At 48.6% G+C, this 17,601-nt stretch overlaps 1 protein-coding gene across 1 annotated transcript in view; it reads left to right on the top strand.

The window, feature by feature from the left end:
• SULF2 (sulfatase 2) overlaps window positions 1–17,601 on the top strand; it is a 123,931-nt gene that overhangs the window by 68,494 nt on the left and 37,836 nt on the right. Inside the window, exon 4 of the mRNA XM_052650499.1 lies at window positions 14,445–14,596. Coding sequence (XP_052506459.1) covers window positions 14,445–14,596 — 152 coding nt within the window. The remainder of the gene's footprint in view (window positions 1–14,444; window positions 14,597–17,601) is intronic.

The following is a 17,601-nucleotide window of genomic DNA, read 5'->3' as shown; positions in this document are numbered from 1 at the left end:
ATCCCCTGCAAAGCAGCTCCCCACCCTATCAGGTGGGAGACGCCCCCATCTTCAGTGACTGCGGTCACGGCCCTGCCAAGATGCAGGACAAGGTAGTAGCCAAAAGCCGGGCTGGAGATGACCACCTAGGTTTCAGTCTCAGCTCTGCCACCTGGGGCGGCCATAGGGGACTTCATCGCTCTGTGCCTCAGTTTCTCCAGCTGGTTTGCCAACAGTTTCTGTCCCCCAACTGTAAAATGGGGACAGAAATATTACCTGCCTTGTTGGGTTGTTGCAGAACGCCATCACTGTCCAACTCAATGGTTTTCAGAGTGTGCCCCAGGAACCCTGGGCGCCAAACCATTTTCATGATAATACCAAGACATCATTTGCCTTTTAACATGCATTTTCTTCATGTGTACAGTGAATGCGATGGGTACACAGCAGACCCGCCACCGTCTAAAAAGGGTATGAAAAGACTCCCCCTCCTTTCTGTGTGAGGTTGGGTTTTTCACGAAACAAAACCAGAACAACAAATTACAATACATCAACTGCAGAAGTAGCTGTGAGAACCCACGTGTCTTCTGTTAAACCAAACCCTCAAAGAACCCTTAAAGGGCTTCCCTGATAGCTCAGATGTAAAGAATCCACCTGCAATGTGGGAGACCTGGATTTGATCCCTGGCTTGGGAAGATCCGCTGGAGAAGGGAAAGGCTACCCACTCCAGTATTCTGGCCTGGAGAATTCCATGGACTGTATAGTCCATGGGATCGCAAAAAGTCGGACATGACTGAGCGACTTTCACTTTCAAAGAGATTTGCAAAACTTTAAAAACAGTCCAGCTCTTCTCGCTAATGTTATTTTGTTGGGGGAAAATATGTTTATTTGTAATTTTGAAATATATATGCCAACAAGCAGAGAAGGCAATGGCACCCCACTCCAGTACTCTTGCCTGGAAAATCCCATGGGCGGAGGAGCCTGGTAGGCTGGAGTCCATGGGGTTGCGAAGAGTCGGACACGACTGAGCGACTTCCCTTTCACTTTTCACTTTCATGCATTAGAGAAGGAAATGGCAACCCACTCCAGTGTTCTTGCCTGGAGAATGCCAGGGACGAGGGAGCCTGGTGGGCTGCCATCTATGGGGTCGCACAGAGTCGGACATGACTGAAGTGACTTAGCAGCAGCAGCAGCATACCAACAAGTAGGTTTATTATTACTATTTTTACGTGAATGTGTGTGTTTTTAATTTCTCAGTGTTAATTTCTAGTATGAGTATGATAACTATCACCCAGTATAACCAATGTGAACGAATTCGCATCCTCAGTAGGTCTTAAGACTCTGAAGGGACACTGATGTGACCACTGTTGACAAACAGGCCTGGGGACCTTCTTCAGTTTTGCAAAGCACCCCACAGGGAAGCCCTGCTCCATGCAGATGAAAGAGATCCCAAGTCAACCCATCAGATGCCACAAATCAAAAAGAAAGACAACAGTCTAACAACTCCATCTGCTGTTCTGCTCAAAGACAGTGCAGCCTGGGCACCAGGCAACAGGAATCCACTAGCCCCTCAGCTGGACAAGATTCCCGAAGGCCTCCCCTCCCCCAGGCATTCATTGGTTCCATCAATTCATCATTCACTCCACGAATGTTCACTGATGCCTTCGTGCTTGGCAGACTCAGTTCTCAATGTAGAGACACAGTGAGAACAAGGCAGGCAGAAACCCCTGCCCTCATGGAACAGGTGTTCTAGTTGGGTGAGCAGGTAGGAAAAGCCAGAGGACAAATTTGTCAGGTGGTGCTAAGTACCATGGAGAGACAGAGTCAGGAGAAGGGGGAGAGCCGGAGTAGGGAGAGGCCATCTCAGTAGGATGTTTGGACACCTACCAGAAGGTAACCCGGGAGCAGTTCACCTGGGAAAGGGGAGGAAGTGGTCCATGCAGGCATCTGAAAACGATGCTTCCTTCAAAGGAGACAGCAGGGGCAAAGTCCCTGAGGCAGAAATGAGCTTCCGGGAGCTGGGAGGACAGGAGGAGGCCTCCACAGTGGGAGCAGAATGGGCCAAGGCCAAGGGGAGAGGCGGGGTCAGGGAGGGGACAGGAGGCATATCACGTGGGACCTTGTGGGCCATGACAAGGACTCTGAGTCTTAGTTCAAGGGTGACGCGGAACTGTTGAAGGGTTTGGAGCAGAACCGGGGCCCGGTCTGTGATTTAACAGAACCCTTCTGGCGACAGCAGCGGTTGGATGGGAAGGTTGGAACTTGGAGGTTAGATGGGAGAGGCACTGGGACCAGGGAGGAGGCCCCAGCGAGGTCCAGGCAAGAGAAGGTGGTGGCTAGGACCACGCTGGTCCCAGAGAGATGTGGGAGGCGCTCAGTGCTGAATGTGTTTGGAATATGGAGCCTCTGTGATGTATCATCAGTGTGTGTATCAGTGAAGGGGAGAGGGCAGCTGGAGACCCCGGGGGTGTGGCCACAGCGGCTGGCATTTACCAGAAGGTGGGATGAGAGGCGATTTTAGGGGAACCAACCAAAACTCCTGTTTGAGATGCCTGTTTGGCACCAAATGAACTGACCCGGAAGGAAAAAATTTTTAAGTTTTGTTAACCGTCCAAAGGATACATAAAAATGGCCAAACGTTATCATCTCATTGAGAGACGGATAAACACATGAAGTACACTGGACCCAGATAAGTTGGTCTGTTTTGTTCACCGTTTCACCCTCAGACACAGAACAGTATAAAGTAGATGTTCAATAACTACTTATCTAATTTTTTTTTAATGGCAAAAACATATGAAAGAGACACAGGCCAATTGGAATTTGGAAGAAGTCATGAAGGGTGAAGAACCATTTGCGTTTTCGCAAACTCCTCATGTGTGAAACGGGGTGGTTTGTCCTGGGAAAGATGGACTTTTCCAGGCTTCTACTTCATTTTTCACTGACCTTTCTGAATCGCTCTGGCAAACGTTGTTTGTTGTCATTGGCTCGGCTCTGCTCCCCCGCCCTCCTCTGCTCTCGTGTCATGCTCAGACGGCCTCTTTGTGCAGCATAAACATCCTTCCCCGAGCTCATTACTGGAGTCTCCAAGGAACCTTGTCATTTTCCAAGATGCTGTAGAATCTGCTTCCTAACAACTATTTTTGTTTCTCCAGGGACCTGAGTTCTCATCCTCCCGCCCCCATAAAGGAAAGTGAGCTATATTTTGGGAACTCACAGTTCCTTTTTTTGGAGTGTGCCCCCTCTGCCAGACATGAATTCATTGCTGCTGCTGCCCCCATTTTATACACGAGGTCACTGAGGCTCAGAGAGGAACACTCACTTGCCCGAGGAGGCAGGGCTCCAACTCTGGCCCTTAGGATTCTGGAGAAAAAAAAAAAAACAAGCTCTTCAAAGCCACACTGCACCTCAGTCTCCACCACCAAGAGACCCACACAACCTCTGAAACTGTAGCCAGCACAGAGTTCCTCCATCTCAGCACCACTGATGCTTTGGAGGCAGATCGCTCTTCGTGGTGGGGCGGTCCTATGCACCGGAGGGTATTTAGCAGCATCCCTGGCCTCCACCCACTAGATGCCAGCTGTGTGCCTCTCCTTAGTTGTGACAAACAGAAATGACTGCAGACATTGCCAGTGTCCTCCCTGGAGGAGGGCAGATCGCCCCAGCTGGTCTGATATGCATTCCCATGCTCTGTATGTGGGCTAACATCACCAGCCCCTCCGTGTAGCCTTTTTCCACCACGCAGCATTCTCTCCTAGCCAATACTGTGATAGAAATCCCTTCTAATAAAACCTGTCAGTTCAGTTGCTCAGTCGTGTCCGACTCTTTGCGACCCCGTGAATCGCAGCACGCCAGGCCTCCCTGTCCATCACCAACTCCTGGAGTTCACTCAGACTCATGTCCATTGAGTCAGCGATGCCATCCAGCCATCTCATCCTCTGTCGTCCCCTTCTCCTCCTGCCCCCAATCCCTTCCAGCATCAGAGTCTTTTCTAATGAGTCAACTCTTCGCATGAGGTGGCCAAAGTACTGGAGTTTCAGCTTTAGCATCAGTCCTTCCAAAGAAATGCCAGGGCTGATCTCCTTCAGAATGGACTGGTTGGATCTCCTTGCAGTCCAAGGGACTCTCAAGAGTCTACTCCAACACCACAGTTCAAAAGCATCAATTCTTCGGTGCTCAGCCTTCTTCACAGTCCAACTCTCACATCCATACATGACCACTGGAAAAACCATAGCCTTGACTAGACGGACCTTAGTCGGCAAAGTAATGTAAAACCTGTAGCTGCTGCTTTTCCAGCCCTCCCAGGAAGGGTGTGAGGTTTAAGACACTGGATGGGGCAGCCTTACCCTGCCTGACCCATGGGCCCTCCCCAAGTCCACTGACCCAGGCACCCTGTCAGAAGCTGTCGCCGTGTGCCTGTGCTTAGCCAGGTACCGGGCTGGGGCTGCAGCACCCAGAAACGGCCCCTGCCTTGTGGACCCAGCATGCCTGGGGAGATGATGATAAACAGGGAAACAAACACACCTACAGGATAATCTCAGCACCGAGTGCCATGGAGAAGATAAAGAGTATGGTGAGAGGGATGGGTGACCTTGCACAGCGATCAGAGACACCTTCTCCGGGTGAGGTGACATCTGATCTGAGATGTCACAGTGAGAAGGAGCCAGTCCATGTGAGAAGGAAGAAGGCTAGGATCTGAGGCAGAGGAAGAGCAGGTGCAAGTGTCCTGAGATGCAGTAAGTTCAAAGCGTTTTAAGGAGCGAAAGGTCGGGAGTGTTCAGAACAGAGTGGACAGTGGGGTGAGTGATGGGAGATGCAGAAGGTTGTAGGACGGGTGGGGGAGTCACTAGAACAAAACGATTAGGATCTTGGGTTCAGAAGGGTCCGCTGGACACTTGGGGGTGTCTGGGTTAGAGGCACCGAGTCCAGGTGGAGGCTGCTTCCTCTGTGTGCAAAGAAATGGGGATGGAGGAGCAAGATGCGTTTCTCCTTTTGGACTAAATCGCCCTGAAGGCCTTGCCTCTTTCATCTGGATTCCCAAGCACTGCATCTGAGGATTCAGATTGCAGCTCTTGAGCAACTATCTCATGGAGGGTGTTACAGAAATCCAACCCTTTTTTCTACCTTTGAGTCTCCTAGCTCAAGATTCAAAATCCCAGGGCAGAGTCAGACTGACCAACCTCAGCCATACTCCTGCCCTTTGAGTGGGAAGAAACATTTTGATGGACCCTTGGGATCTTTGTATTTAAGAGGAATCAGTGGCTGTGGCTTTTTAGGGGTCACCTAAAAGAAAAAAAGAGTGTGTGTGTGTGTGTATTCATGCAAATGTATAGATATCGGTCCATTGGCTCCAAATTACGAGGGAAACTACCCAATCAAAATGAGTAAATATTTAATGAGATGTTTATATTCGAATGTAAATAATGAAGTGTAGCATGATCAACCAGTGCACTCCGGAATATTTTGATTCTTAGTTATTTATCGATTATCTCTAATGTAGGATGTGGGTGGAGATGGTGTGGGCTGAATGTGTGTTCAGAGGCTCCAATGCCCTTGAAATAGCCTCGTCGACAGTTCCACCCTGACGGCCCACCGTGGGGGAGGCGAGGGCGCTGAAGGCGGGTCAGTCCCTCTTGCTGCCACTTGCCAGGTACTTAGGACATTCCAGGGACTATTTTCTGTTCCATGCACATGTTGGTTTTCCCCAACTCCACATGACAGCAGCCAGTGGCTTAACTGTTATCCTTGTCCACTGAGGCACAGTGGGGTGAAGTCACTTGCTGGAGGTGAGTGTTAGGAAATAGCAGACGAGACAGTCTGGCTGCAGAGATGCCCCTGGGCTGCTTGTCTATATCACCCCCATGTCACCCCCAACGAAGGGGAATGGCCACCTGGAGGTGCAGAACAGTGGTGCCCCCACTTTGGCTCAGTCTGACCCACTCTCCAGCACAGAGAATGACCCCGGATGCCTATTTCACTCCAGCTGCCCAAACCCTCCATCTCCCCCAAATCCAAAGTGATGCCTCCATCTACAGTCCTGCACCAGACTCACCGCCAGCTCACTTCAGTCTCCGGTCGCCGCGAGACGCAGCTTTTACAGACCACAAATGCGATCATTACGAGGCAATTTCAGTTAGATTCGGGGCTGGGAGAGATAACAGAAGGGCCTGGTTCTCCCATCAGACTCTGAATGGTTCCCCAGCAGCACTTAACTCAGACAAATGCAGAAAGCAGCAGCCAGCAGGGGAAGCGGGCCCTCAGCTTTGCAACCAGAGCTGCCTGCCCAGGCCTGCAGGACAGGAGAGAGCGCTGGGGAAGGACGTGGCGGGTAAGAATCCCCTCTAAGCGGGGAGGAGGAGGGTCTGGCTTCTGACCTCTGTCTCTGCAGGGCCTCCCTTAGACACGGTATTAACAGAGCAAGAGGGGATGGGTGCATTGGCGCTAATCCAACTGTAACATTTAGTGGGCACTTGTTTCTAGGCACTGTACACATATGAGTTCTCACCACCACCCACCAGGTAGATACTTGTTGTTGTCCCCGTTTTATAAATGGAAAGTCAGAGGGATGGAGAGAAACGACTTGCTCAAGATCACGCAGCTTTCAATGTTGCAAAGTACCTCTGAGTCCCTTTAACATCCCTTCCTCTGAGACATCCTCGTCCTTGTCGTTTACATCCGGGTTACGTTTGCCTTCATCTGGCCACCTATCCGGAGTTCCCCACACCGTGAGTGTCCACATCCCCACAGTCTGATCCACTTCTCCTGTGATTCCATTGACATTCAACTCAGGGTTTCAATTTCAGCGTTTTAACCCTTTGTTTATTGGCTGCACGCTGGCCTCTGGTGGCCAGCTTTCTCCTTTTGATAATCCACTTTTGTAAAATGTCTTACAGATGTGTCTCTGGGAGACACGGAGGCAACACGACCACATGCATCGCTATCTGTGCATGAACTCAGGGGTGGGCAGCGAGCAGTCACTGACAGACTTTGCAGGAAGTGATGTGACCGATCATGATGAGCATCTGTTATTTACACAGCGGTTTGTGGACAGAGGAGCTCGTGGTGAGGGTTGAAGTTTGTACTTCACGCAGTTACGGTTACTATGCTGCCGTAACTGCATTTGAACCACGCTGTGGGGCACTGTGTTTTGTGTTTTGTTTTTGGAGTACAGTTGCTTTACAATGGTGTGCTTCTGCTGGACAACCAAGTGAATCAGGTGTATGTGCACCTATATGCCCTCCCTCTGGAGCCTCCCTCCCACCCCTCCAGGTCATCACAGAGCACCAGGCTGAGCTCCCTGGGCTGTCCAGCAGCTTCCCACTAGTTATCTAGTTTACACATGGTAGTGTATATATGTTGATCCTAATCTCCCAGCTCATCCCACCTTCCCGTGGACCCTTGTGTCCACGTGTTCACTCCCTATGTCTGCATCTCTCTTCCTGCCCTGGAAATAGGTTCTTCAGTACCATTTGTCTAGATTCCACATATGTGCATTAATATATGGTATTGTTTCTCTCTTTCTGACTTACGACTGTATGACGTTAAGTCTAGGCCTAGGTCTAGTCTAGGTCTATCGACATCTCTACAGATGACACAGTGTTGTTCCTTTTCATGGCTTAGTAATGTTCCGTTGTATGTACATACCGCATTTGTGCATATCAGGACCACGCATGCACACGGACAGCCTGTGACCGGCTGCTCCTGTCCGGTTGTCATGCCAGCCTCTTTGCTATGTTCCTTCACACTGTGGGGCCTCCACCATCCTGGCCCAGTTCAGAGCCTGCTTCTGCTGAACTGGCATTCTTCTTCCAAGTCACCACAGCCCTGTTTTAAATCCCAGAGGCTCCTTCACCCCACACAGGGAATTTTGCTCTATACCAAGTGTTAGAAAACTTTTCCTGCAGGGCCAGATAGTAAATATTTTGGACTTGCAGCCACATGGTCTCCATTCAGCAATCCCACTCTGCCATTGTAGTGTGCCAGCAGCCATAATAATACTAAACAAATGGGTGCGGGTATGTTCCAACGAAACTATTTACAAGAACAGGTGGCAGGCCTGATGCGGTTTGCCAAAACCCTGCTCTGTACTAAGCATCTCATTGTCTTTTCCTTGGGCCTTTTAACTGCTGGGGAAAGACCTCAACCGGAAAGGAATTAAGCAAACAAAAATGGAGTGGTAGGACTTATTAGTTGACCTAACTTGGGATTTCTCAACCTTGGCACTGCTGCTGTGTTGGGCCAGATAATTCTTTTTCCTGAAGAGCTGTCCTGTGAATTATAGGATGTTTACCAGCATCCCTGACCTCCACCCACTTGATGCTGTTTGTGACAACGAATAAGGTACCCACTGTCCAGTGTCCCCTAACGTTGGGAAACACGACATAACTGAAAACGCTAGCGTTAAAGGTGACTTCAGGTAAGCGTGGACACAGGGATTCGAACAAGGATATTCCTCTCTCCACCTCTCTCTCTTTCCATCTCTCACCTCTGATGCTTTCTTCCATGTTGCTTCACCTTCAAACAGACTCCCTCCTTCTTAGTAGCAAGATGGCTGCTGGCAGTTTCAAGCTTATATCCCACCAGCTTCAAGCTCCATGAAAGAAAAACTTAGCTCCTTCCCGCTAGAGCCCTAAAATCCCAGGTCTGACTCTCATTGGCCGAACTTGGGTCACATGCACATCCCTGAACCAATGGCAATAGCCAGGGGAATGTAGCGCTCTGATTGGTCAGACTGAGATTATGCATGCAGCCGCTGTGTATTTACATAAGGAAGTGGTGGGACCCAAAGAATCACAGCGCAAAAATGAAGTCTCTGTTGCCAGGTGTAAATTTGTACCCAGTCCCTGGTACACAGGAGCCAGCAAGTGGGCTGTCCTTTCTATTGATGCCAGCCCTACGTCTTAGGGGCAGCCCTCAGCCGGCGCATGGTCAGTGATCTCTCCTGGCCTGGCGTTTAATCCTCATAATCTGCTTGCCAAGTTGTTCCACCCCTTCACCAGCTCCCAGTTTGGTCTTCCTTTTACACCATCCTAGCAGTGAAGGCTCAGCGACTTCAGACTCCAACCGTGACTCGGTCTGTATTTTTAATATTGATGTTAATTCTAGCTCATTCTCCAGCCCACATCTCCCAGCCTCAGAGCCCCAGGGCCCACACTAATTCGCTTCTCCCACCTCAACTGGTGCTGGAATAGCCATTTAAAACACTGCCTTGGGGAGATCTAATCAAATGAGAACAAAATCTAATTTGGCACTAAAAGCCTTTGACTGAAGCCATGTTTTCTAGGGCCTTGTGGAGGCTGAATAATAAAGTCTGGAGTTTTTAAAGGTTGGAGGTTAGAGAGAAATGTGAAAGAGGAGACTCTAACAGAGGAAATAGCCCTGGATGTGTTGACACCCATAGCATTGGACCATAATAGGCAGGGGTGGGCTTCCCAAGTCATCCCTCCTCCCACCACCCAGGAAATATTTATCCCACCAGCTGGGCCAAGAATTTAGGCTCTTTAGCATTCCAAGTTGCACATTCATCAGAAAGACCTTGGCCCAGGTCTTCGGGGACAAACCAGTAGGATCATGAGCCGGGGACTGGGGAGATCTGGGAGGCACCCTAGGTCCCCCAGCGGGGAGTCACTGAACCTCCTTTTCTGGACTTTCATTCACTCTTCTGCAAACCAAGAGAGTGAAGTTCAGTGCCTCTTAAATGACTTGTCCTGGGTTCCTTTCAAAATATGTCAAAAGCTGTGGACTGTTTCCAGAAAAATGCACACAAAGTGCGAGATCTGGCGTCTGATATCTCGGAGGATGCGTGCTCCCGAGCTTGTTCCTGCCTTAGGACCTTTGCACTTGCTGTGCTCTCGGCCTGGAGCGTTTTCCTTGTATTCCTGTCTTCTCTCTCATTTTCATCGTTCCTCCAAGAGCCCTCCCCTGAATACCCTGCCCAAGGTCCATCTCTGGCCATTCTGTTGCGTCATCGTCCTTTATTTTCCTCATCACTGTTGTCACCAACATCACTCTCTGCACTTGTCACGGTCACCCCACAGATGCACAGAATGTGAGCTCCGCGAGGCCAGGGGGCCTGTGGCTCTTCTTTGCTGCCATGTTTCCAGTGGTGCGGACAGCTCCAGCTCCTTAGGTGTTTAATAAATAGTTGTTAAATGAATATATTGATTTTTACATGCCAGGACACTGATTCTATCATTCACTTAATATTTTCTCTCAATTGTTTTACTCTTTTTACTTCACTTTGTTTCAAAAGAAAACATTTACATCACCACCAATATTGTTTGTCATGACAAAGTGTTGGTCTTATTAAAGTCCCCTTCTTCCTTGTTGAAATTTTGAACCAAATGAGGAATAAAATTAAGGAGTCAGCAGATGGATGTTAAAATAGCACTTGGAGGAATCTGATAAAGGCCAGGTTTGAGGACCTGGCTTCCCTCTGAGGGCAGCTGGGCTTCCTGATGCTAAACTCCAGAGTCAGACAGACTTCTCACTGAGCCAAGCCCCCTGAGCTAGCATTGCCTGAAGGTAACTCACTCCTTACAGAAGGCAAAGGAAGGATTGGGTTTTGCATATCCAGATTGTCCCTTCAAACCCACCAGACATATGTGCTTAGGGTCAGCAAACTGCAGTCCATGAGCCAGATCCGGTTCTCTTTCTGCCTTTGTAAATAAAGTTTTATTGAAACAGAGCCACACTCAATTGCCTATGACTGTTTCGTGCAATAGCAGGGTTGAATAGCTGCAATAGGGACTATCTGGCCCAGGAAGCCTAAAATATTTATTCTCTGGACTTCTACAGGAAGGTTTGCTGCCCCTAGGGGCAGTCTTCCTGGAGGAGGAGGAACAGGAAAGCATGGAGAGAGGCTGGCCATGTTAGCAGAGTAGAGCTCCCCAATTATGGAAATAAAATCAGAAGTGGGGAGTAAGGTCATTGAGACTCTGCAGATCTTGTTTCCTGGGCTGTACCTCGTCTCCAGGTACTTTCTCAGCTCTCACAAATTGGTTCTTTTACTGGAGGGAAGGAGAGGCTGAGAGTTGGGTGGAGTTATTTTAAATCAGGGTTTTCTTTCAACTCCAAGCTATTGACACTGGGTGCCAGGTGATTCTCTGTGGGAGGGGCCGTCCTGAGCTCTGTCAAATGCTTAGCAGCCTCCCTGGCCTCCAGCCACTGGAAGCCACCTGCGCCCGCCTCCCCAGGTTGTGATAAGCTTGAGATGCCTGCAGACCCTGCCGTGTCTAAGGGGCAAAGCTGCCCCAGCTCGGTCACTGCTTTACAGGGTGGATGCAGCGAGCCTCTAGAAGGGGATGTTCTGGAGAAAGAGGCTCCAGCCTTCAGCTCACCTGATACTTTCCAGCTGCCTCTTACCTCCAGCTGGCAGTTCAGTCTTTGATGCCCCAACACCCAGCCGGGACGTGCAGTCACTGTTAAAATTGGGCACCCATCACCTGCTTACCTTTCCCTCTGTAAAGACTGGGTGTTACTCAGGACTCAGAGCTGGGCCAGCCGGTTTTCTAGCCCCGAGCAGCCCGGGGCTTCTTTCCGGTCATTTCTGCACCGTCTTCCCATGTGAAGGGAGGCTCCACCTTACCCCCGGATCACTGGGGGTCCTCCCTTTGTGTTTCCACCGCCTTCTCACGCCAGCATCTTTCTAGGAGGCAGTTCATCACTCCTTCCTCAGGAGCACTCCCTTCCTGGTTCTATGTGCAGGGGTGGGGATCTAATGGAAACACTTCCCTTTGCCTTGTGCCCGGGGGGATGTGGGGTCTGGTGTTTGTGGATAAGCAGGAATCTTCCTACCTCTGGGCAGTGTCAGCCACCTGCCAGTCCTCCAGGGAAACCCCAGAGAGGGCTCTGCTGCATGGCAGCTTCTCCTGGCCCAGCCCCTCTCCCCTGAGCCAACAGGACTCAAGCGGACCTCCATGCTCTCTGGAAGTTCTAAGTGGATGGCCACATCTTACCTCTGCTGGCATCGTAGCCCAGCCCCTGCCCACTTCTCCCTCCTGTTGTTCAGTCACTAAGTCGTGTCTGAGTCTCTGTGACCCCACGGACTGCAGCACACCAGGTCTCCCTGTCCTTCACCATCTCCTGGAGCTTGCTCAAACTCATGTCCATTGAGTCAGTGATGCCATCCAACCATTTCATCCACTGCTGCCCCCCTTCTTCTCCTGCCCTGTCTTTCCCAGCATCAGGGTCTTTTCCAGTGGTCAGTTCTTCACATCAAGTGGCCAAAGTATTGAAGCTTCAGCATCAGTCCTTCCCATGAATATTCAGGGTTGATTTCCTTTAGGATTGACTGGTTGGATCTCCTTACTGTCCAAGGGACTCTCAAGAGTCTCCTCTAGCACCACAGGTCGAAAGCATCAGTTCTTCAGCGCTCATCTCCATCTGTCTCTTCTCATCTTAGGCTCTGAACTGACACCCACTGGACAATCACTATTTGCCAGGAACAGCACTCAGCACCCAGCTTGCAGGATCTCTATAAATCCCTTCCACGACCCGAGCTCTCGGCTGTGGTTCTGAGTGTCTCGGAGCCCCGGTGTTCTCATCCGGAAGAGAGGCCTGACCTGGCGCCTCTGCCTTGAAAAACTCTCACAGAGTTGTCCATTGCTGAAAAAAAAAATGGCCTTATAGGTCATAATTATTTAAAATTGTCCTTGCTTATTGAGGAAGATACAAAGAACCAAAAATATCTCGAAAACCTTGTGTCACCTCACTGCCCACAGAGAGTTTGGGGTATGTCCCAGTCTGAATGAATTAGGGTAAATTTTTTTTAAGTGAACCTTGCTGGTGGTGGGGAGCAGGCATGCAGAGACACGCCGTGCTGTAAACACCCAGCCCCGTGGAGTTTCACCAGCTGAACCACCCGTGTCCCAGCAACAGAACAAGACCATCATTACCCAAGAAGTCCCTTTCCATCCACCTTTCCCCCACATCCAGCAATGACCACTGCTTTTCTTCCCAAAGCCATGGACTCCTTTTGCCTGGCCTTGAGCTTGATGTAAAGGGGATCATGCAGTGATACGATTATATCTGGTTTATTTCTCTTAACACTGTTTGGTTGTCGTGACTCATCGCTGTTAGTAAGCATGGCACTAGTATTTTCCTTGTTTCTATACATACTCGGGTATATAAACATACATTGTGTTTCTCTATTCTTCTTTTTTAATTGTAGTTATTTGTTTGTTTGTTGTTCATGGCAGCACAGGGTCCTCGTTGCCACGGGCTTTCTCTTGTTGCCCTGAGTGGGGGCTACTCTCGCATCACGCGCAGGCTTCTCATTGCATGGCTTCTCCTGCTGAGAAGCACAGGCTGTCAAGCACAAGGGCTTGGTTGCCCCACGGCATGTGGGGTCTTCCCGGACTGGGGATCGAGCGCGTGTCCCCTGCACTAGCAGGTGGATTCTTAACCAGCACCAGGGTGGTCCTGTTTCCCCACTCATGCACAGATGGATTTCTGTTTTGTTTCTAGTTATTTGCTATCATGAATAGTGCTGCTGTGAGCCTGTGACTTTGGGTGAACGTATGAATGCGTTTCTGCTGAATGAACACCCAGGATTCAAATGGCTGGGGCAGAAGCTATGACTGTGATCAAGTTTAACAGATACTAGCAAACAGTTTTCTTTCCGTGCCGGGATTGCTCTGCACATCCGCCGGCAGCGTGTGAGAGTTTTAGATGCTGCACGCCCCCACCAACGACTGGCCTTGGTCCATTTTTTTTTTTTATTGTTAGCCCTTCTAGTCACTGAGTCATAGATAAAATCCAAGGGGATCCATAAACCTGAGTGGAAAAAATCTAGACTCTTGTTTTCACCGACCTACAACTGACACTTGACATTTGCTTCAGTTAGGAATGTAGGCCTCTAACTGTGGCATGTCAGCAGAATCTATAATTTGTCATCTGTAGAAATCACTGATATTTCAGTATTCCATTGCAGTTGCTGTAGATATTGCAAAATAAAATATTCTCCCTCAGGACTTCCCTCGTAGTGCAGTGGCTGAGACTCCACACAGTTCAATCCCTGGTCGGGGAACTAGATCTCACATGCTGCAACTAAAGATTCCACGTGCTACAGCTAAGACCCAGTGCAACCAAATAAAGAAATATTTTTACAAAACTGTTCTCACTCATCACTACTTTGAAATGATCACTTTTTACAAGGCCTTGCGTTTAGCATCTTCATTTCTTTTTTTTAAGGACCCATTACTCTATGGCAAGCTCTAATACTTTGATAACTGATTTTCCAAAACAATTGATTTTCTCTGCAATCCTGTGTATTTTACTTTCTGCATGTGAGAACATTGGAGAACGGGGTCACGGACTGCACTTGCTGGCGAGGGGCTCCGTGGTTCAGGGGGCAGTGCTGTCTCCATGTCCTGGCCTGGCATGGTTTGGAAATTTCTATTGAGTGGTGGCAAGAGAAGGCTTTTGCTCTCTGCAACCTCACGTGGCTTCCTGTTGCCTCTCCCCTCCAGCTTTCTTCGGGAAGTACCTTAATGAATACAACGGCTCCTACGTGCCGCCAGGCTGGAAGGAATGGGTCGGCCTCCTCAAAAACTCCCGCTTTTATAACTACACGCTGTGTCGGAATGGAGTGAAGGAGAAACACGGCTTTGACTACTCCAAGGTGAGTCCCCCCTTCCTGGCTGGGGCAGCAGTGGGGCTCAGCCCTGGGGATCAGGACACGGGGGCCCAACTGCCTGGGTTCCGATCGTGACGCTTAAACGTGAGACTTCGACAGCTTGCTGACACCCTCTGCTTCAGTTCCTTCATTTCTCAAATAATAGTATCTGTTCCTAAGAGTACTGTTTTATTTTTCATTTTTTGTAAATCAAAGTATAGTTGATTTAAGACTTCCCAGATGGCTCCTGCCAAGCAGGAGATGCAGGTTCGATCCCTGAGTCGGGAAGATCCCCTGGAGAAGGAAACGGCAACCCACTCCGGTATTCTTGTCTGGGAAATCCCATGGACAGAGGAGCCTGGTGGGCTACAGTCCCGGGGTTGCACAGAGTTGGACACAACTTAGCGACTGAACAACAAGAGGGGTAGTTGATTTACAATATTGCAATTAGTTTCAATGATACAGCAAAGTGGTGCAGTTACGTTTTGCAGATTATTTTTCATTATACGTCATTTCAAAGTATTGACTATAATTCCCTGTGGCATACAGTAAATTTCTGTTGCTTACCTATTTTATGTGGAGTGTTTATTAATCCCATACTCCTAATTTATCCTTCCCCCCCCCAATCCTTTCCCCTTTGATAACTATAGGTTTGTTTTCTATGTCTGTGGGTCTTTTTCTGTCTTCTAATATAGATTCATTTGTATTATTTTTTAGATTCCACATAAAATAGTATCATATAATATGAATATTTGTCTTCCTCTGACTTACTTCACTAAGTAAGTAAGGTCCATCTATGTGGTTGCAAATGGCAATATTAGAGTGTTGGGTTTTTTCAACTGAAATATATTTGACATATAACACTGTGTGAATTTAACACGTACAACATGTTGGTTCAGTGCACTCATGTAATGCAGTGTGCGCGGTCATGTCAGCTAAAGCTTTATCATGTTGCAGAAGTATCTTTTCCTTTTGGGGGGGGGGGAATAATTAAGACCTAGTCTCTTGGCAAGTCTAGTGTTTATAATACAGTTGTTGCTATAGTACAGTTGTTGTTCGTGTCCGACTCTTTGTGACCCATGGACTGTAGCACACCAGGCTCCTCTGTCCTCCACTATCTCCCAGGTTTTGCTCAAATTCATTATAATCCAGTACTGTTGCCCGTAATCACTGTGCTATGCATGAGATCTCCAGAACTTCCTCATTCACTAGCTGTAAGTGTGTACCCTTAAACAGCATCTCCCCAGTTCTCCCATCCCTCAGCCCCTGGGAGATCCCATTCGACTTTCTGTTTTTATGCATTCACCTCTTTCGGACTCCATGTATGTTTTGTGGTATCACACAATATTTGTCTTGCTCTGATTGACTTCAGTCACTTAGCATAATTTCCATGTTGTTGCAGATAGCCAGGATTTCCTTCTTTCTCGTGATGGAATAATATTCCTCTGTGTGTGTGTGTGTGTGTGTGTGTGTGTACACACCACATCGTCTCTATCCATTCATCACTGAGGACACTCAGGTTGTTTGCATACCCAGGCTGCGGGGACTAACGCTGCAATAAACAGGAGAGTGCAGATATCCCTTCAAGATCCGGTTTTCACTTCCTTTGGATAAATACCCCGAAGTGGAATCCCCAGATCATAGAGCAGTTCTATTTTTAATTTTTTGAGGAACCTCCTTGCTGTCTTCTGTAGTAGCTGCATCAGTGTACATTCCACCAGCAGTCCACAGAGCTTCCCTTTCCTCCACATCCCCACCGACACTTGTCATGTCTTGTCTTTCTGATGCTCACCATTCTAACAGGCACCAGGTGATATGAGAGCCTTATTTTACAACATTTTGCCAAGGCAGAAGTTTGTTATAGAAAGCATGCATAGAGAACATACAGTTTAATGACTTTTCACGAACTGAATGGATGCATGTAACCAGCATTCACGTAGGTCAAGCAGCGATGTTGCCACCAGCCCCAGAAGGCCCCCTCGTGTAACTCCTTCCATCAGCCACCCCTCCTACAAGGACTTCTATCACTCAGACTTCCAGCACTGTAGATTAGTTCTGTATCCAGCTTCTTTTGCTTAATACTTTGCTGAAATCCACCCATGTTCTTACTTGTGAGTGTCGCTCCTCCATTGTATCGTATGCTATAGCTTAACCTACTCCTTCCCCATATGTATGTGTCTTAGGCGCTCAGTCGTGTCTGACTCTTGGCAACCCCATGGACTATAGCCTGCCAGGCTCCTCTGTCCATGGGATTCTCCTGGCAAGAATACTGGAGTGGGTTGCCATTTCCTTCTCCAGGGGATCTTCCCAACCCAGGGATTAAACCCGTGTCTCCTGCATTGCAGGCAGATTCTTTCCCATCTGAGCCACCAGAGAAACCCCTAGGTCATTCCTAGGCCATACTTTTGCCAGTTCTGGTTTGTTGAACTGCGATCAGGTAAGGTACATGGATCCTAGGTGGACGGCTCAGGAAATTTTCACACATGTGTGCGTCTGTGTAACTGCCACCGAGGTCAAATTATAGAGCAGTGCCAACCCCCAGAAGGCTCCCTCATACACCATTCCAGTCAGAAGTGTATAGTGGTATTTCATTGTAGTTTTTTTTTCCACAAAGGCTTTTGACGCTCACAGGAGTTAATAATACATGTAGAGTAATAGAGGAGACCACTGCACAGAGTAAACGCTCAGAATATATTAGTTCAGATCAAGACACAGAACTTCCTCTGCAAAGGGCCAAATACTAAATACTTTAGACTTCACAAGCTGTAGTCTCCATTGCAACTGCTCAAGTCCACCCTTGCAGTCCAAAAGCAGCTGTAGATGATACGTAAACAGATAAACCTGGCTGTGTTTCAATAAAACTTTATTTAAAAAAAACAGGCAAGAGGCCTGACTTAGCCAGTGGGCTGTAGCTTCCTGATCTCTGGCTTAAATAATGATGATGGTGGTGATGATGACAGGAAGGAGGAGAGACTAATACTGATGGTTCCTCCAAACTTATCATTTGAAAA

The sequence above is a fragment of the Budorcas taxicolor genome, chromosome 13 (genome assembly GCF_023091745.1).
Source record: "Budorcas taxicolor isolate Tak-1 chromosome 13, Takin1.1, whole genome shotgun sequence".
NCBI lineage: Eukaryota > Metazoa > Chordata > Mammalia > Artiodactyla > Bovidae > Budorcas > Budorcas taxicolor.
This window is presented reverse-complemented; position numbering and strand designations above follow the sequence as displayed.